This window comes from Citrus clementina, unplaced genomic scaffold (assembly GCF_000493195.1).
Source record: "Citrus clementina cultivar Clemenules unplaced genomic scaffold, Citrus_clementina_v1.0 scaffold_7, whole genome shotgun sequence".
Lineage (NCBI taxonomy): Eukaryota > Viridiplantae > Streptophyta > Magnoliopsida > Sapindales > Rutaceae > Citrus > Citrus x clementina.
In genome coordinates this window covers 21,071,970-21,091,892 of record NW_006262075.1, presented here as the reverse complement: position 1 = coordinate 21,091,892, position 19,923 = coordinate 21,071,970, and the positions used below count along the sequence as shown (strand labels likewise).

Below are 19,923 nucleotides of genomic sequence, written 5' to 3'. Positions count from 1 at the left end.
GTATAGCTAAAATGTGACAATTTATTAGTTCTTAGATTTTGCGAAATTATTAGAAGTTCTAATAATTTATTCATGGTACCATCTTTCTAGTAATTTATTAGAGTCATAATATATTTATGACATATAATATCTCTCATCTAAATTTAACATCTTGAATTATATAAAAGAAAAAAATCTAGTTTATATCTTAAGAGAGACAAGAAATTATAAATGTAGATGCAAATATATATTTAAATCTTTATAAAAATATAGTAAAAATTTTAAAATATTTTAAAAATAGATAAAAAAGAGGTGGACAACAAAATCATTTAGTTATGAAAAATTAATGAGGATTTATTTGAAAAAATAAGTAAATATGTGATTCAAAATTAAATTTTCTGTAATAGCCATTACACCCATACTTTGTTTTTCGTTAAAATTATTTTCGTCCATTAGATTAAGAAATACCAAAATCTAACAGCTCATGTGTATTGGCTGTTTGTTACAGCTGATGTAACGTAAGCCTTGCCACATAAAATAACCAAAAGAAAGTAGAAACGAAAGCGCTACAGGATAAGGAATCAATTGTGTTGATGCGACCCCGTAAGAGAACTAAAAAGGGTTTATTTGAGAATTAGATCGCAAAGGGTTTATTTGAGAATCAGATCGAGCTTTGCGATTGGAATGCATGCTTATATATACAGATGAGATCACTTCATCGTTCAATTCCTGTGCTGTGTGTGTTCCTTCCCAAAAACTTCTCATGTGCGCACAAATACAGAGAGAGACAGACAGAGCATTGAGAACCAGAAACGAAACATTATCACATGGAATTGCAATTACAACTCGAGCTGCCAATGATGAATCCTCAAGCAGCCAATGATGAATACTAATTATAGTACAAAAAGCCACTCAGGAGATCAAGGCAGCAGAACCAATTTGTGACCTATGTAATACAACATCATCCAAAGCCAATCTTCTTCCTAGAGCTGGCATACATTTACTAATAAAATGCCTGCATCACTTGTGAAAGAATAGACCCTTCTTCCTTCCTTTCCTCCTTTCACCAGCCTGCAAAATTAAGGGAAACCATAAACATGCTTTTCATACTGCAATTTGTTTCGTACTGCAAAATTAAGTCCAGAGCATGGAAAAATAATATCTAGAAAACAAACCCCCACCAAACCTAATATTCTTTCTTGTTTATGCGAGGAAGAAAGGATTTGAGCATAAATCTTTTCGTCTAAGCAGATATGACATCAAATTGATCACATGACACCACATACATAAATGGCACAAGGATATACGAACTAGAAATTTATGTTAGGTTAATTTATCCTAGCCTCAACATATAAGCAAGGCAATTTGGAGTTACACGCAACTATGGTGTACTCACTCAATGATAATCTATTTTGAAAAAAACAGCAAGAACATGAGGTGCTGAGAAAACAAATTCAAAGTATTTTGATTCCGCGCAGAAAATTTAACATGTATAATTTTTTCTATATCAAATGTCACCTATAAATATAATCAGAAGCCAAGAGAGTCTCATGTTAATTTATATAGAAAGAGAGGAAAACGGTTTAGAAGTGAAGAATTATACCCTTATGATAAATAACCTCAAGGTGAGCACAATTGTATCCCTTGAACTGCAAAATAGATAAATAAATAAATGAATAAAATGATAAAATGGAGCACAGTGTTACATAAAAAAGGGTCCATAACGAAAATCCATAAAACACTAGTCACGCCTTTAAAGAAAAATGAAAAAGCCTTTAGATTTAAGGTGTTTGAAGTATTTCACGTTTTTTAACGAGTCTGTGTACGCGTGAGATACAACATTTTTAAACCTTAGGGTTGAAAAAAATTTTAAGAGGAAGTTTCCTTGATCTTTCTTCACCAAATTATGTACCGAATTGGGTGGTTTACTTTTTTATCAATGACCTCCCATCCCATGATTTCTCTGTCTGAATTATTGTCCGCCATTACTATCAGTCAGCCACAATTATCTAGTTCCCAAATCTGAACTGTTGTTCCATTTTTTTGCTTCCTGCCATCTTGTTTACAGAAGATGAAGTCTTTTAGGGTATCTAGCATGATTTTAAAAGCGGCGTTTTCAGAAATCATTTGTGAAAATGAAAATGGATTTTCAGTTGGTGTTATGCAAGTTGAAGAACATGTTTGATAGTTTTTTTTTAAATAATCTATACTTTAAATAAGTAGTATTGTAAAGCTGAAAAAAACTAAAACCATCCCATATCCTTTCTGAAAATAAGTAAAAAGGCTGTGTTTTAGTGAAAAATTGTGCTCCATTTCCAAAATACATGTTCTAAGTTGTTTCTGTTTTCAGAAACAGAAAATTGTTGGAGAAAACATTTCCTAACAGTACTTTGTATCATGTTCTAATCCATTCGAACAGGAAGGCACTCTACTCCCTCTCTCGGTCACTCTCTCTCTATATCCTTCTCTATCTCTTCTATCTCTCTCTCCATCAATCCCAAAAAACTAGGCCATCTCATGTAAACTTGTTTTGCTCATTCCTGATACCAACTTAAGCAAACAAACTTAGCCCCTCTCAAGTAAGTATAATTTATTTATTTCTCCAATTTTACTTGACACACCCGGTCCAATTCCCTTTGCAAGCCGAAGCAGAAATTGAATCCCCTTCAAGGTTGGCATGAGGGGGTATTTATCTCTGAACATTTTACGACAATGAAAATCTAGCCAACTAAACTATCGCCATACAGAAACAAGATGGTAATTAATCGTTCAAACAAAAAGAAGGGGAAAAATATAAAAAGAACATCATGGATCCAATGCAAGCTTGAGTACTAGGGATTAAGATACAAAATTTCATAATTCAGGAAATTATCTATCCAAGTGTAGACACCCTCTCTATTAAAGAAGAGGGCAGTTCAAATTTATCAGAAATGGAATTGACCTAACCTTTGCATAACTATTAAAGGGCAGAACTTTTTCCGTCATCACAGACTATTACTTTTTAGAATTATCTCCATCCAATGCATCAAGCTTATACATAAAGTACATAAAAATTTGAACTTACCAACTAACATCAGTTGTACTACCATCCGCTCGTAAGAGATGCTCACTGCCATTGGAGCCAATTATGAAGAACTCCGTTGGGTTTCCATAAGGAATTGTAACCTACAAATTGATCCAAAAAAGGGTAAGGGGCTGGGCAAAAAGCTTCCACACCAGAGTCATGACTTCATCCATTAATGGCTCAAGACAAGACATAGTGTCCAAATTAAAAAAAGAGTGAAAAAGGAGGAAGAAGAAGAAGAAGAAGACTCCATTAAATTATAAACATATCAAGAATTCATTAAGTCAATGAGAGGATTCGGAGTCTAGTAAGTTGATTTCACAAGAATCAAATTATGTGCATGTATTAATGCAGAGACGACCAGTGACTCCAAATTAGTACTTAGGAGCATTCCATATAATCCATACATTTTCAAAATAAAAACTATCCTTTCAGGAAAAAAAACATACAAGCTGCATATGTGATGCTGCATAAAGCTAGTTTCAACAGTTTACGGTGCTATTACAAATTTTGATTTCAGCGTTTCTTAGCTATTATCACAGAAAACGTAAAATCATATTGTATTCACACAAGAAGCATTCTATCCAAGGTTCGATTTTAAGGAGATCCTTAAGACAGGAAAAAGATTTTTTTAAAAAAAATTTTTCCTTTATCTTTGTTTATTTATTTATCTTTGGGAAGAGGGGGGTGGGGGGGGGGGGAGGGGTTAAGGGATTCATATACTAGTTCTCTTTGCTTTTCATGTAATGATAAAGAAAGCTACAAGAAAATCAAGCTTTAACTTGCCTCAGCTATGAAAAAGTTCAACCAAGCCTAGTATTTGACAGAGATTACATGCACTGTTATAAGTAAAAGGACTGTAAAACATTAACTGCATTCCACAAATGGGAGAAACCAACAAATTCTTCCACAATGTAACATGCTCAATTACTTGTTTCACATTAAAGAAAAAGAAAAAATTATAACGTAGTCAAGCTCCAACTACAAAACAATCAACTAATATTTAAATACGAAATCTTACAGTTGTGGTCGGTGAAAACTTTTCAGTGATTACAACACCACTGGGCCCGCTACACTTGATGGTAAAAGCTTCTCTCTTAATGGCCAATGTTGCCGGTTCCCAAATATCAAGATATCCAGTCTGTAACATTAAAAGCATATAAGTACTCACCATGCCTCTTAAGATGTGGAAACAGTAAAGGAAAGAAATTAAGACTAGTTTTCCTCCAAGAGATTGGTTATCAAACAGAAAAACAGAATATAGAATTTGGTCTTTCTTTAAAAATAACTCATACCGACAAGGAAACTTTGAATGATGCATGGCCACTATAAAGAGTCTTTTCTATGTGGTTCTGCATCTCAGGGTCTGTGAAAAGGAAAGGAAAAGAATATATATCCATTTAACAATATTGCAATATGTGATGCCCAGAAAGGACAGTGAATATGAAAAATAGATTAATCACACAAAAATTTGAGTCTAGATGCATAAAAAAATTAAAAAATTTAAAAAAAATTCAATCCAGTCGATGGAGAGAACATTTAAGTAAAATATGGTAGCAAGAAGCTGTTTTTCCTATTAAGGAAAAAATACGGAGAAGGCAATTTCTTTCATAGAAGATGGGGACAATTTGTACTCTAAGCGACCTCAATTTAATGGTTTTTTTTTTTCACCTCACAAACCCACGCCAGGATTTGGTTCAGTGTTCCTTGCTATCAACCCAAAAACTCGTGAAGCAATATGAAGTGCAAATATAAACAATTTTACACACAGGAATGAAGTAAGCTGATAATCTCAACCTAGTCAACAATCAATCCAAACCTTGGAATTTGAGTGAAGGAGTAAAGAGGTTGGGTTCATAACTGAAGTGTAAGATCCTAACAAATAGTGACAGCAACTATAGGCTTCAGTCTTTTGTTGTTACATTTGTATCATCTTTTGTTTGTCAGTAATGCAGTAACAGTGAAAAAAACAACTGATATGAAAGCAACGCTGACAACTGACTTCAAATTTGCAGTTTCCGTAAGGGATTTGCAAAGTTCTCAATTTTCAAACTGTATGCACGGTGATTAAAGTTGCCAATTGTGAAATGTTAATACGTAAACATACAACTGAAAACAGTAGAAATGGCAGCATAATCACTTACCACAAGTGATCTTTCTGTTTTCATTGGCAAAGACCCTTACAAGATCTCCCTAGAATCACCAAAGAAGCAAGTTATATAGAAATAAGAAAGTAAGATACTATGGCCACAATAGCTTTTGCATGTGAGAAGTAAATTGTTGTAACACACTAAAGAAAAATAGTCTGATCACAAAATTTATGCCACTATCTTTTATATAGTAGGTTCTTGTCAAATGGAAAGAGAGGAATTAAGGAACATTAAATACCTATTCATTTTTCAGTATTGTTCACAAAAATAAAGACAAAAACTATTTAACATGCAAGTTATGAAATCAAAAGAAGAGAATTAAAAATAGAGGTTCAATGGTTTCACTAAACATTCTGCACACTGCTATAAAGAATAAGATGGTGATTACAAGTAGAACCAAAGAAAGCACGAATGACAGTCACCAGCTGGGACTGTAATAGGGGATTCTGAGGAGGATTCTGACGACATTGAAGATGATTTCTATTGTAGAGCAACGAGAGGCAGAAATCAGTGCAGGATGAAGATCTGGGGTTGCAAAGACTGTTAACAGAGGAAAAAGAAAAGCACGAGGGCCAGAACACCAGGTCAAATGTTATAAAGTATCAAAGAAAGGGGAAAGGCAAATTAGGCAATTCAAGTAAGCTTACAGGAAATGAAGGGATACTGTCATGTCAAGAGGAAGGAAAGAAAGAAAGTTTAGGGGAATTTTTGGCTGAAATGGACCTGGTTCTTGTGTCGAACAAAAAGGAAGAATCAAGGCCGGGTTTTGAAGTATGATTAAGGAGAAGTTGAAGAAGGCAGCTATAGATGCTACAATTTTACAAGAAACAAAGAGAGGAGATTGACAGAAGGGTGATAGGATCATTGCGGAGAGGGAGATTCATAGATTGGGTCTATCTTCCCTCATCTGGGAAGGATGTACGAATTGTTGTGGCGTGGGATGCAAGGGTATTCAAAGCTGAAGAATCTCTTCTAGGGGAATTTTTTGTTTCAGTAAAAATTCAGAGAGCAGGGAACCAAGATTGGTGTCCATCTGGAGTAGATGGGCCTAACAATACTAGAGTTAGAAAAAGTTTTTGGGATAAACAGGCTGGTTTGGATGGAGTTTGTAGCCCGATATGGTGTGTAGGGGGAGACTTCAATGTGGTCAGATTTCTGTCCGAAGAGTCTTGGGGGTAGAATTACTAAAAAATGGAGGATTTTAATACGTTAATTCTCAAATCTGGATTGAAGGATATAGAGTTATTTGGTGCTAATTTTACATGGTCTAATCTTTGCTCTGATCCTGCTTGCTGTAGCTCAGACAAATTCTTGTTTTTGCCTAGAGGTGGCAAAATCCTCCATGGGTTTGGAGCCCCACCCCAAATGGGGAAAATTTTGAATAATTTTTGGGGAATGGGGTGGGGAGTGGGAGAAAAATAATCCCCAAATTCTTAACGGGGTAGGGTTTGGTTTTGTACTCCCCACCCCAATCCCCATTATATATAAATATGTTTTTAATTCTTATTTAATAATTTTTATTTTATCAACTATAATGTCAATTAATAATTTTTTTATTTTTATATAATATAAACACGATATGAATAAAAGAAAATCCTATAATATAATTCTTTTTCAACTCTAAAACATTGTTATGTTTTCTTTTCTCTTTTAAGATGCTGCTCTCTTCAAATATTTTTCAATTTTGATAGCATTTTAAGATATTGTTTCAAACTTCTAGAGATTTTTTTAAAATAATTTATAATATGATAATGATTTTATTTAAGTCTCTAATTTTTAATTTACTAAAATCATGTATTTATGCCTACTATAAAATAGGCAAATGGGGAATGGGGTGGGGATGGGGAAATCATTCCCCACACGGAGATTTCCCATCCCCACCCCACTAAATTTATTGGGGAATGGGGTAGGGAATGGAGCCAAAAAAATTTAATGGGGTGGGGAATGGGGTAGGCCTCCCTACCCCCACCTCACTCCATTGTCATCCCTATTTTTGCTTGAGTGAAAAGGTCGGCTGTGTTAAACAACCTACTTGGCCTAGAGTTACTGTAACACCCTAGGCAAATCCCACATCGGCAAAGCACGGGAGAGATGTTAGGTTTATAAGGGGTGATCCACACTTTAATTAGTAAGACGCGTTTTGGGGTGTATCGGCGCCCCAGAAACAAACCCGTGCGGGCCTTGTTAAGGCTCAAAGCGGACAATATCTTGCCAGGTCTAGGTTGGGTCATGACATTATGGTATCAGAGCGGCTCCGGGTATCCTCTTGAGCGATGGTGGGGCAAACCTCAACGAGAACGTTGAGTCCCTAAGGGTGTGTGTATGTAACACCCTAGGCAAATCTCACATCAGCAAAGCACGGGAGAGATGCTGAGTTTATAATGGGTGACCCACACCTTAATTGGTAAAACGCGTTTTGGGGTGTATGGGCACCCCAGAAACAAATCCGTGCGGGCCTTGTTGAGACCCAAAGCAGACAATATCTTGCCAGGTCTAGGTTGGGTCATGATAGTTACATCTGATCATTATCCAATTATCCTCGACTCCAATGTGCGAAGTGGGGACCTGTACCGTTAAAATTCAAGAATGTGCGGCTCCATCATCATCAATTTAAAAGCAGTACTGAGAAGTGGAGAAAAGAGCAGTTTGAAGGCTTCAAGGGGTACAAATTCATGAGAAAGTTAGGCTGAAAATGAAGGAAGAAAGAAGTCTTTGGCCATTTAAAGAAGGGAGAAGGCAAAATTTGAAAGAAGAATTCAAGAGATTGATAGATTAGAAGAGTAGGGATTGATGAGCATTAGCCTTTGTAGTGAGAAGAGACAAACCAAAATTAATCTGGAAGAATTGTTATTTCAAGAAGAAGTTGTGTGGAGACAGAAATCCGAGGCATTATGGGCTAAATAAGGGGACAAAAATACTAGAATGTTCCGTAGCATTGTAAATGGAAGAAAAAGCAGAAATCTGATTAGAAAGCTGGGATATTGTGAAGGCAATATTTTTTAAGATGAGCTGGTGTAGAAGCTGAAATAATCAGATACTTCTCTGTTTTGTACTCAGATGGAGGAGTTTCGAGGCCTTTTATTGAAGGGTTAAACTGGGTTCCTATTAAGAAGGGCAGACAAGCTGGTTGGAGAGAAGATTTGACAAAGATGAAATTAAAAAGGCAGTGTTTGAACGCTGCCCATATAAGGCTCCGGGTCCAAACGGTTTTTCCTTGCTTTATTCCAGAGTTGTTGGGATACAATCAAAGAAGATGTGAAGAAAGTTTTTGATGATTTTTATGACAAAGGGACTATCTATCAATAAAATCACCAATGTTACTCACATCTGCCTAATCCCTAAGAAGAAAGATTCCATCGAGATCTCTGATTTTCGACCTGTCAGTCTAGTGACAAGTCTGTACAAGTTAATAGCCAAAGTTCTCCCTTTGGTATTCAAAGAGGTGCTATCTGAAACTATATCCGATGCCCAGTCAGCTTTTGTTAAAGGGCACCAGATTGTTAATGCTGTTTCGGTTGCTAACGAAGTTGTAGAAGATTGTAGGAAGAAAAAAAAAGCGAGGATGGTTATCAAAATTGATTTTGAGAAACCTTACCATCACTTATATTGGAATTTTGTTGATCTTGTTTTTCAAGCAAAAGGGGCTGGATGCAAGTGGAGGCGATGGATAAAGGGCTGCCTACAATCAGTAAACTTCTCGGTATTCATAAATTGAAGGCCTAATGGAAAGTTTGGTTCGTCTAGAGGAAGCAGACAAGGAGATCCTCTATCTCCCTTTCTTTTTACTCTGACGGCTGATGGTTTGAGCAGATTGATGAGTAGAGCTGTTGAAGCCAGGTTAGTTAAGGGTATATCAGTTGGCAAAGACAAGGTTGAGGTCTGAGATGATACTCTTTTCTTTTCGGTGGGTGATGAACAAGCAATTGCAAACTTTTTACAAGTTGTGGACAGCTTCAGTTTGATTTCTGGCCTCGAAGTCAAGATGGCCAAAAGTGTAATAGTGCGAATTAATTCAGTTGAGGATAAAGTCAAAATCTTAGCAAATAATTTTGGGCTTACAATGGGAAGTTGGCCTTTGAATTAATTAGGGATAGTTTTTGGGACCCAGAGAATGAAAAATTTGAAAAGAGACTTGGGTGATGAAAAAGGCTGATCTTTCCAAAGGGGGAAGACTCACCCTAATCCACACCATACCGTCAGCCATTCTTATTATTTTCTTTCTCTTTTCAAAATTCCCTCCGGAATTGCGAAAAGAATTGAGAAGATGATAAGAGACTTTTTGTGGAAAGGTTATGAAAATGGCAATGGATCTCATCTTTTCAAAATTCCCTTCGGATAAGGTTGCAAGGCATAAAACAAGAGGAGGTTTAGGAATTGGCAATGTGGAAAAGGAAAATAGAGCTCTCTTAGCAAAATGCTTCTCAATGTTTCCCTTGGAGAGGACCTCCCTTTGGCACTTGGTTATCCACAGCAAGTATGGAATTCATCCAAATGGATGAGATGCAAACATGGCTAGGAAAGAGTCCAATAGAAGCACCTGGAAAGCTATATCCAAAGAGTACCACACGTTTCTTAGTTTTGTTGTCTTAGAATTGGGTACTGGGAAGGCTATTCATTTGTGGGAGGATAAATGGAGGGGTGATGGTTTTTTGTGTGAGAAATTCCCTCACTTGCACATGTTATGCCTTTCTATGAATATCTCAATTTTCTCTAGCATGGCTTTCTCTCCAGCCACTATGAATCCGAATTGGAAGTTCAATTTTAAATCAAATTGAATGATAGAGAGGTTAATGAACTTGCAATGCTGATGTCAAATATTGAAAATATCAATATTGATAAACTGGAGGAAGACCAGAGGAAATGGAAGCCAGAAGCCTCTGGACAATATACTTGCAAGTCATATTTTGAGAAGCTGCGCAATGATGATCAGCTGGAGAGTTTTTACCCTTCAAAATGATTTGGAAGGCTAGCATAACCCCTAAAATTCAAGTCTTCTTGTGGGCCTTGGCACAAGGAAAATTAAAATCTGGACAAGTGATACAAAGAAAGTTTCCTAATTTATGTCTCACTCCTTGGTGTATGATGTGCAAGACAAGTGCAGAAACTTCAAATCACCTTTTTCTTCACTGTTTTGCGGCTTCAAAGTTGTAGTACAAGTTGTGCAGAGAAGCTGAATCCAAGATGTACAATAAGTTTTCTTACTCGTCCCTACACATTAATTTTCTATTCTGGAAGCAGAATGAAGATTGTGGTAGGCTAGGCATGTTAAAAAGCAAAGAGCAAAAGGTGTATTTACTGTCTCTAACGTGTTCATCAACGGAAACAAAGGTCTGTATCACTATATAGATGTTCTTCGTGCTTCATAATAGGAGTCTTGAAGTTAACTCTACAACAGGCCCAAGAAAAATTGCAGGATTATTGTAGAAAACTTGCAGGAGTCTGAAAGCAATGTCAATATGTTTAGCTAACTGGAAAGATCTTGAACTTATTTTTTGTTAGCACCAAGGCTTGTTGTGGGCAACTCTAATATTAACACTACCTAATTTCTTTATATGTTTTCAAATATTTACCAAATTCAGGAGCTGGAAAAAATTAAGATATTAGATATACACAGATGCATAGAACATACAACAGATTGGAAAGTGCAATGAACTATCAATAATGCGGCTAAGAATTAATACCTTACGCTTCCGATCATCCAAAGGCTGCACTTCTATAGCAAGATATGTATCAACATCATCAGCAGTAATAAGATAGTTTGGCTGCTTTGCTCCTGTCAATATAAACAGCTTGAGACGCAGATTCTGTGACAAGAGCAGGAACAACAATGACAGGAAAATATCATAGATAACAATGAGAAGGGTACCCTCTATGTAATTAACAGATCCATCTTCCAGATGTCGTACCCACTGCCAATGCAATAAGCAATGCACAATCATGTAATTGATATAAACATCCAAAAAAAAGGATTGCTCATTACGAAGCAATTCACAGCATATTCAAGAATTTTATATTAACCAACTTCGCTAATCCACAAGACACAAGAGCATGGATGTCGTAAATGCACCTCAAAATTACAACTAGTAGTTCCATTAATAGAGTATCCGCATGCCTGGAGTTGTCGTCCTGGAAAAGCTTCTCCCGAAATTTGAAGGCCCTCTATAGCTGGCAACGGATCATCATCTGCGGCTGCATATAGCAGATTTTACAATTAGACATAGCCAACCAGTGCTACTATCAATACTAAGCTTTGAAGTACAAGAGGTCATTACCCTCAGAAAATGAGGAAGAGGGTTCTTCAAGAACAGGTGGCAGGTAAGGAGAATAAGAGGAATTGGGATCATCAAGTGTGGTTGTGTAAGCAGAATTTCCTGAAGCCCAATTGGATGAATGATCTCTCTCATTCTGGTTCTCCACAGCATCAGGTTCATCCATCTCACTGTTGCTGACAGGAACACGAAATTTAACTTGCTTATTGGCAGTTTCTTCACCGTACTCAGAAGCATGTACATCATCACGAGTACCAATAAGCTGCGCAGGTATATCTTGGGTAGCAGAATCCCTGAAAAATGACCAGGTCTCACTATCAGCGCATTCATTCAGTAAATAGATAAACACCATAAGCATTCCATAAAGCCAAATCTTGTATGAAAGCAGGATAAGCATCCAAAAGAGAACCGTGGACAACAACAAAATCAACTCTCATCCATCTTCATCTCCTCATATTTATTTCAGCTCAGCAACTTGAGCTGATTCTTCACTATAAATGTGGAAGTATAGGAAATCTTTTATTTCTAATTTCAGGAGACAAAAGCTAATACTAGTGCTCGTGGGAAAGTATAATTGAAGCAGCAGAGCACAATATCTGGAAGATTGCAACTGAAAAGGTCTAGCAGTTAATTTTAAGCAAGACTAAAAATTGCCAGTTACCATATATGGGAGAACTATGATGCCAGTATGAAAAGTATATCAGTTCCTCATGTTAACATGAACCTTTGAACAATGATTCATTCATTCATGCCAATGTACATAAGGATCCAATGAAAACAGAACCCACCAACAAATGCAGATGGTTGTAATTTGACATTCAGTTCACAGTAGCAGTCTCCATTTGACCAGGCTCACCTGCTTGCAAGAGGTGAATGCCTTCTCATGTCATCAACCAGAGTTTTCCCGATACCACCCAACTCACCCTGGTGGTGACCCAACAAATCCCAATCTGTGGTTGCTTGAGTCTCAGAGTTTGCTGGTATCTTTCCATGGGAATATGTTGGCTGCGCTACCAATTCAAGCCCCATTTTGTTCTGAAAAAGAGGAAAAAAATTAGAGGAAAATTACTATGAGACACCAGGAAAATATGTAGAAGACGACATGAGCATACTGAAGTATCCATGGCTGCAGTGGTAGAATGAGATGGGGACTGTGGAGCAGCATTAGAATGGTTCATATCTGAACGCCACGGTGCTAATTGATACTGTGACTCCTTAAGTTTTGACTGGGACCAGGGAAAGAACATTATCAACACAATCGATTCATTGTGGAAACAAAAAGTAATGCTGCATAATATATCACACTATCATAAACCAAACCAGCAGGAGCGAGACAAGTGATAAAAAGTTATTAACAAACCCATTCTGCATAAAGTACCTCAGTAAGTAAAAGCTTCTCCTGCAAATGCTTAAACAGAACCTGCAAGAGTAAGAAAGTCCCCGATGGTAAAATATCACGCATGTGACATAGTAAAAGAAGAAGCAGCTTTATAACAATAATTTTAAAAAAAAAAAATTCTGAATTAAAGCTTCCAACTGGATAATCTTTTTTTTTTTGTGTGTGTGTGTGTGTGGAAAAGAATGAAAAAGAAAAAGAAAAAGAAAACAAACTTGCAGAATAATGAATAAACAAAGTCCACAAGCATAACAATAATTTCCTCTAAATTTCCTTCTTACGAGAAACAAAATATTTTCTCCACATATTATTTGGCTGACTCAATCGTTTGTTTTCCTTTTTCGATAACCAAAGATCACCCAATGCGTGCCCCAGGTCAGAAACTAGGACTACTGTCCAACGATTAAACCTTAGTAGTTAGGAAGTCCAAGCAAATAAAATATCCCAAAAAAGTCTAGTCTCTGTGTTAGAATTCAATGATGATCATATTTGACCACTCCAAGGGTTACTATGTCATGTTAAAGACACTTACTCGATCACACCACATAACCCCACTAAAGTCTTCTCTCCAGTCTCTTAACCTCCAAGCCAGACTTCAGAAAATTATGGGAGCATAAAAGTACAACAGCAGTTATGGAGCTTCCAATTGGATGGTAGTGCAATTCTAACCACAGTCATGAATCCTGAAAGTTAATAAGTTTTATTTGGAGAACTTTGTTTCTTCTCTTTTTTAGCACTTCCAATTCCACCCAAAATTTGCAAAAGGAACTCTACCCATGATACCTGGATAAATTTACCACCTCTCTCAAGCCTGTTATTATCTTCATCGCAATCTCTCTTATGTAACTTGAAGGAACTCTTCGTCTCAAGCTACTTTTGGCCTCAATCCTGTACAAAAAAACTCGCCTAGCTCTTTTCACATAACTTTAACGGCACATTGCCGATGTTTGCTCTTTTCGCTATTAGCTATGATGTGAATACAGAAAGCCACAAGTCTGACTAGGATAATTTTTGCTCTGATAACAAAATCGATGTAATCTAGGGCTAAAATAATTGGACCTGAATGCAAATCGAACCAAGGCTGGAAAGTTGCGAATCCCAAATTGTGGATCAATTATAGCAAATTGCTGAAGAAAATAAAGAAAATGGCTTGAAGATCAGAAGTTATGAGGTTTAAAACCAACTCTAAGACTTCAGCAAGAATCTATCAGTTTAAAACTTAAACTCTTGGACTTTTGTTTGACTCAAAATCTGATATTTGAAAGGCTCTTAACAGCATCTCCTTATATGAGCCTGCCATTAACAACTTTCAGTTAAAGCATAAACAAACTAAAGTCTAGACCAAAATTCAACCCGATAAACTTATCCCAACTCTTGTCTTAATTATGCTATAAAAATGATCGTAGCAGAAGTTCAGTCATTAAACCTAAAACTACGTTTAGAAACTCTAATTTTAATCCTCAAGACACCAATTAACAGCCACAAACTTCTGCTCGGTCTTTAGCATCTAGGATACCTTGATCTGTATGGATTTTGACAGCAACAGTTTGTGACCACTTAAAGAAGTACACAGCAAAGTAATCAACACCACAAGTGTCTTGAGAAAGAGATGGTATCAGCAATACTCAAGTACAGAATCAGGGGAATGAAGTGCTAATCTCCAGATTTTCATTTTTCTTAGAAGGCGAGGTGTTCAAAGAAAAATAATGGATAGATAATGAAAATAGTTTCTTTGGGACAGAGAAATGATTGAAAGAAACTTGATAACTTTCTTGAACAAAGTGACGAAGGATTACATGTTTCTTTGGGACAGAGTTAACTTCTGATCTATCTCCTTAGAGTTCAATGATATGACTTTTTTTTTCTTTATTTTAATTAATTGGGAGGTAACTATGTGTAATACCAATGGGTAGAAACTAAGATCTCACTAGATTCGTAGTTTTTGGGCTTAGGGCTCTTTTGACTTTCTTTGTCGACTTCTTATTCCTATTCTATGTACATTTCCTACATTTAACATACGAATTTTGTTTCTGAGCAAAAGTATACGAATTTAGTCATAGCCTCACAAGGATTCTAGGTATCATGACACATTAAACGATTCATCAACACTAAAAACAGACAGATCTAAATATCTAAAGTTTGACTTTAGGATTCAATCATTTCAATAGGAAGCAAAATTGTGTGGGAGGCTACAAAAATCAGTTAATTGAAATAAAATCTTCCTTAAAAGATAACATATTAGAAGGCTAGCTACATTACAGAAACAACTTAAAACCATCTGATACAAACCTTGACATTGCTGACAATGGAATAAGCATCAACAACTGGTGGCTGCAGAGAGTATTCTGCAAGGAGAGGCAACAGAGACTGCACAAATGTTGTTCTTTCTTGTTGTGCAGCCTGAAGAAAAAATGCTGAATCTCAGAATTTGCTTCAGCTTCTAATTAATATGCATATGTGATTTTAAAAATGATAATCATACCCATGAAGTCAAGTTTACATTTACTAGTTGTTTATGATAATAATTATCTTAAAACTTCTATAAATATCTTACATTAATTTTTAATTGTTTATAAAATAAATATTCTGCCTAACATAAAAAGTACAGGAAGTCTATCTACCACAGTTAATAATGAGACTTTTACTACAATAGTATGCCAAAGGAAAGTGAGTACAGAAGGGGACATGCATTCTATTTTAATCCAGCAAAGTTAACATTGTTCACATAAATATAAATGGTCATCCAAAGGTGCATAAAATAACATGAATACCAAGAATTGTGCACGTAGTTGACTAAATTGACAATCACAACAATTTAAAAAACGTATTAAAGAAATTGGAAAATCATTTCATAAATTCTATCAACGCATACAATATCAATCTACTTGATATATGCAGGAAATATACCAATCTAAAGACTAAAGAGTAAATGGACCTGTAGTTGGTATGTGAGGTGGATATTCTCTTCAATTATATCTTGTCTATATGAAAGAGCTTTTGATGCAGCATCAACAAGGTCTTGCTGTTGTTGATCAAAGGCCTAGTTGCACGAAGTCCAGAAAAACTTATGATTAAACTCTGAACAAGCATAAGAAAGAGGAAAGGAAGAAGAAAGAACGGCAGCCTGGCAGGTGGAATAATGAAAGCTAAAGAAAGGCCTACGTACCAGACGCATGTAAGCAATGCGCTTTTCAAGAACATATTTTTCATTGCGTATTTGTGCTTCCTAGCAACATATATGTGTTATTAGCCACTTCAACTAAAAAGAATATTATGAGAAGAGAAGAGAAGAAAAAAGAATCAAGATATGTTACTCCTGGCAGCAAGAAAAACTGTCAAAACATAATTTACCTTGATAGAATATTCAGAAAGATGTTTACGTAACTGCATAATCTCTTCTTCATGCTCCCGAATCTTAAGAATAAGGTCCTAGCAGATGATAGAATTTGTTCATTAGAAATTAAAGCTTCAAACAGGAAAAGCACACCATCCAGAGCAATTTGATAATACCTGCTTCCACAGGCTTCTAGGATTATTTACTTCAGCCATTGGCATCAGGCCTTGTCCAGACAAATTAAACCGTGGATCATAATCCCCATCCATTTGGTACCTAAGAGAAGAATATTGTCTTAAGTTGTATGATCCTTCATAAATGTTGATTCAGTAATATACAATCAACAGGTGTACTTGATGTTAGATACCTGCTAGGCGAAAACGATGTTGTAGACGGTGAAGATAACTGAGAGGGGCCCGGAGTATCTGCATGTGCTTGCCCACCAGAAAGTACCTTCAATGTTCCATTGTTCTTGTTGCTCTCAGTGTGAACGTCAGAACGGCTTTGCAATGCAGCATTTTCATCAGTTGGTTTCAAATCTTGATGGAGAACCAGTGAACTGGATGGATCATCTGCAGAAGCGTAGCCCATGCTTTTGATTCTATCTTCTAGGTTATTGACAGAGGGAAGTGACTGATGAACTTCATAAGGTCCACGGAAACTCTCTTTCCAAGTATCAATATTATGTCTTCGACCAATTGATTCCTCTAATTTCTGCCAAATTTCATGGTTCATGAAATGAGAACAAAATATGAAAAATATTAATTAATTGCATCAGATAAAACAAGTCAGCTTTATAAAAATAAATGATAACAGAAAAAGGAAAAGCCGTTGTCCAGCAGCTACAATAAGAAAACAAAAAAAAACAAGAGGGACATACATATTTCTCGAGTTCCTGAATTTTTTTGTGAAGCTCAGTCCTCAGTAAATTGTTCTCTTCTATCTGTGAAAAAATAATCAAACCATAGCTTATAACAAACATCCAAATGATTTTTTTTTTTTTTAAAGAAATGACGGAAAGCTTACCGCTATATACCACACAATACATTACAATTAACTTAGTAAGAAAGCACATTGAAATTAAGAAAGAACAAAACAGAAAAGGAGAAAGAGGGAAGATACCTGTTGTTTGATGGTGGCCTCAGCGGCTTCGACAGCTTTCATAACCTGAAACAAGCTGTCGTTGTTGTTGTTGTTGCTGTTAGAGTTATTATTAGAATCATTACCTTTATCATTTAGCGCTAATCCCGAAAACTTATCAGCTAAATTGCCACCGTGACCGTTCTCCATTTCTCTTGATAAGCTCTCAATCTCAATTGCGGTCTCAGTTCAATTCATTGCATGTGATGTAAGAGAGAATACCTTTCTACTCTACTAACTAATATAATTATCGCAATTCGCAATCATAATATGTATAAAGAATTATTAAACAAAAAAAAAAAAGAAATACTGGCTTTTAAAGGAATTCAAATGAATAAATGAAACCCTAAATGATGAGTGAGTGAGTGTGCGTGTAATTTAAGACAGAGAGAGGAAGGAGACACCTTTTTTCTCAATTAAAAAAAAAAAAGAAAAAATATTTTTCGTGCTCGAAGCAACGCGTGCGTGACTTCTTCTCTCTTTCTTTCTTTTCTTTCTTTGGTCGTCTCCTCCCAGGTCCCAGCAAATCAAATTACCTTCCTCTCTCTTGCGCCTATTAGTTTCCTTTTTCATTTTTTTTTAATTTCCATTAATTATTCTCTTATTTTTATATATATTTTCTTATTTTAAAAATATAGCCGTACCAGTTTTTTTTGTTTACTCTTTAAAAACTCACTTTATTTCTCTCGGGTAATTATTGCTGTTGGATAATTAACGAATGATATTTGAAAAAAAAAAAACACAAAACAAAACAAACAAGACCCCACCCTTAGGAGAAAAGGACTGCTTGCTCATTCTGAATGGTATACTTAATGCTACACTTCCCAAAAGAGAGCAAATCTCATCACTAAAAGCTTAATTTTTCTTTCTTTCTTAATTTTACCATCTTATTTTTCCCAAGTCAATATTATTCCAAACTCAATGGATTCGTCATCTCCAGCTCCAAACACAAAATTAGAAGAGTAACTATTTCAGTTGTCAAATTTTGATTCCCTGTAATGAAAAGTCTCCAAAATTTTATTCACAGATTTCAATTTGTATGTTACAGAACAACTTGCAACTCTTTTTGACTACTAAAATCTTTATCTTCCAGAATTAACTGGGAAACGACCCCTGAAGAACATCAGATAATAATACAGCATTCTCTTGGCCCTGATCACTCTTCCAAACCTTGAAATCTGAAGGAAAATAATCATCATCCCACCAACGTTTTAGCGATGCAATAGAGAAGGGGCCCTGTATATCTCCTTGGGGATCTGTATAATGCCAAGCCAGGCATCGTAAGTCAGTCTCACGCGTCTGATTATCACCTCTCAGATCATCATTTTCTTCTCCATCACTTAAATCAATCACCTGCGTGTCTGCCAACCCCCCAGATATCTTATTATCCTCAATTTCCACAAGGGGCGTTACAACCTTGCTCTCACTTCTCCTTTCCGTCAGTACCTTTTGTGGTTCTGCAGCAAACTCAAAATGCAGCTCGTTCTCGGCAACAAACTCAAGATGTAGCCCGTTCTCTGCAATAAACTCAAGACACCGATCAGCAATAATTATCCAGAAATTAAATTAGTATCAGTCATATACAGTAACCCAGTAGAAAGGCTGAAAAGATTCAGATCACAGCAGTTATAACATAGGAGGAACAGGAAAAGGAATATTCTTCATCTTGTCTGCTATAAGACAAAATCCTTCTTTGTAAGCAATTTGATGATTTCCCTTTAATATTCCTTCCTCAATCTGATCCAGAATGAATCTGACTCAGAAAAAGATGATTATTTACCTTTTTCAGTCAGCTGTTCTGACTTCGGCAAGGCAGCTTGGATCCCTACAGAAAACAAACAAATACCAAATCAAGACAGGCACACTTGTACCTCAAAACAAAATGTAATTTTGCCACTGTGATAACTAATCCATTATCTTTACAGTACCATAGACATATCTGTGAATGTGTCCAAACAAGTGTTTCTGCACATGCCATGCACAAGCATAGACATGCAGTTAAAAAAACCTTCAATTTCGGGGACAACTTCATGGAAAGAAACCCAAAAGGAAGAGCAAACAAACGGTTAATTATGCACCTGCTGATCCTGTACTAGGAAATACCAATGGTAATCGAGTGGCATCCACTGCAATATCACCCTCTGAAGGACCATTGGGAATTGGTATCAAAAACCCACTATGTCCTTTTTCTGTATTATCAGGGCTCTCCAGTGGTAAAGCCTCCAGTTCTTCATCTCCAATAATTTTTGGAATTTCGAGCAAAAGTCGTTCCTGTTCAACCGGAGTCTGAAGCAACTGTCTTCTTTCCAGGTACTCAAGGAGTGTAAAGGCTCAACAAATTAAGGAACCCAGAACAATTAACTGCTGGATTAGTTTCAGTTATGCACTTACAAACAAGACCATCACTCGTCGTTAATATACGAAGCTACCATGATTATTTACTTTTCTGGCACAAAAGCATGCCACTCAGAGTAATCATAATAATGGGAATCGAAACATGAGCTCAGACCTCCAATAATGAACCAATTTTTATTTTCAGAATAAGAACTGTCGACCCTAATGCCCACATAAATTATGAACATTAGCAATCG

The 19,923-nt window shown here is 36.2% G+C and overlaps 2 protein-coding genes across 5 annotated transcripts in view; both read right to left on the bottom strand.

Moving 5' to 3' along the window:
• Positions 1-757: 757 nt before the first annotated feature.
• On the bottom strand, positions 758-17,886 carry LOC18037382. Of its 3 annotated transcripts, XM_024180176.1 has the most exons (21): positions 17,315-17,884; positions 17,073-17,135; positions 16,560-16,906; positions 16,369-16,468; positions 16,210-16,287; positions 16,025-16,084; positions 15,794-15,898; positions 15,148-15,258; positions 12,841-12,882; positions 12,575-12,688; positions 12,319-12,497; positions 11,466-11,755; positions 11,261-11,382; positions 11,060-11,102; positions 10,875-10,966; positions 5,188-5,236; positions 4,339-4,409; positions 4,065-4,184; positions 3,044-3,144; positions 1,583-1,628; positions 758-1,050 (listed from the first exon to the last, which is right to left on the bottom strand). In XM_024180176.1, exons 1-21 carry the CDS (start codon positions 17,480-17,482, stop codon positions 1,000-1,002), a joined length of 2,352 nt encoding a protein of 783 aa, XP_024035944.1. In that variant the 5' UTR covers positions 17,483-17,884; the 3' UTR covers positions 758-999. The 3 variants fall into 3 exon arrangements, with proteins under 3 accessions (XP_024035944.1, XP_024035945.1, XP_006428220.2); XM_024180177.1 differs by lacking the exon at positions 1,583-1,628; XM_006428157.2 differs by lacking the exons at positions 758-1,050; positions 1,583-1,628; positions 3,044-3,144; ... (1 more) ...; positions 4,339-4,409; positions 5,188-5,236 and adding an exon at positions 5,548-5,733 and having other exon boundaries at positions 17,315-17,886.
• Positions 17,887-18,329: 443 nt separating this feature from the next.
• LOC18037331 (uncharacterized protein At5g08430) overlaps positions 18,330-19,923 on the bottom strand; it is a 9,957-nt gene continuing 8,363 nt past the window's right edge. For both annotated transcript variants that reach the window (XM_006428155.2, XM_024180851.1), the window contains exons 7-9: positions 19,411-19,655; positions 19,113-19,157; positions 18,330-18,849 (exon numbers count right to left, since the gene is read on the bottom strand). In XM_006428155.2, the coding sequence (XP_006428218.2) occupies positions 18,428-18,849; positions 19,113-19,157; positions 19,411-19,655 (712 nt within the window). In that variant the 3' untranslated portion in view covers positions 18,330-18,427. The remainder of the gene's footprint in view (positions 18,850-19,112; positions 19,158-19,410; positions 19,656-19,923) is intronic.

Coding starts and splice junctions, on each gene's coding strand:
- LOC18037382 (XM_024180176.1), bottom strand. CDS start 17,482: ATGGAGAACGGTCACGGTGGCAATTTAGCTGATAAGTTTTCGGGATTA. Junction 15,899..16,024: donor GCATTGCTTACATGCGTCTG/GTACGTAGGCCT, acceptor TCGTGCAACTAG/GCCTTTGATCAACAACAGCA. Junction 11,756..12,318: donor CATTCACCTCTTGCAAGCAG/GTGAGCCTGGTC, acceptor GTCATTTTTCAG/GGATTCTGCTACCCAAGATA.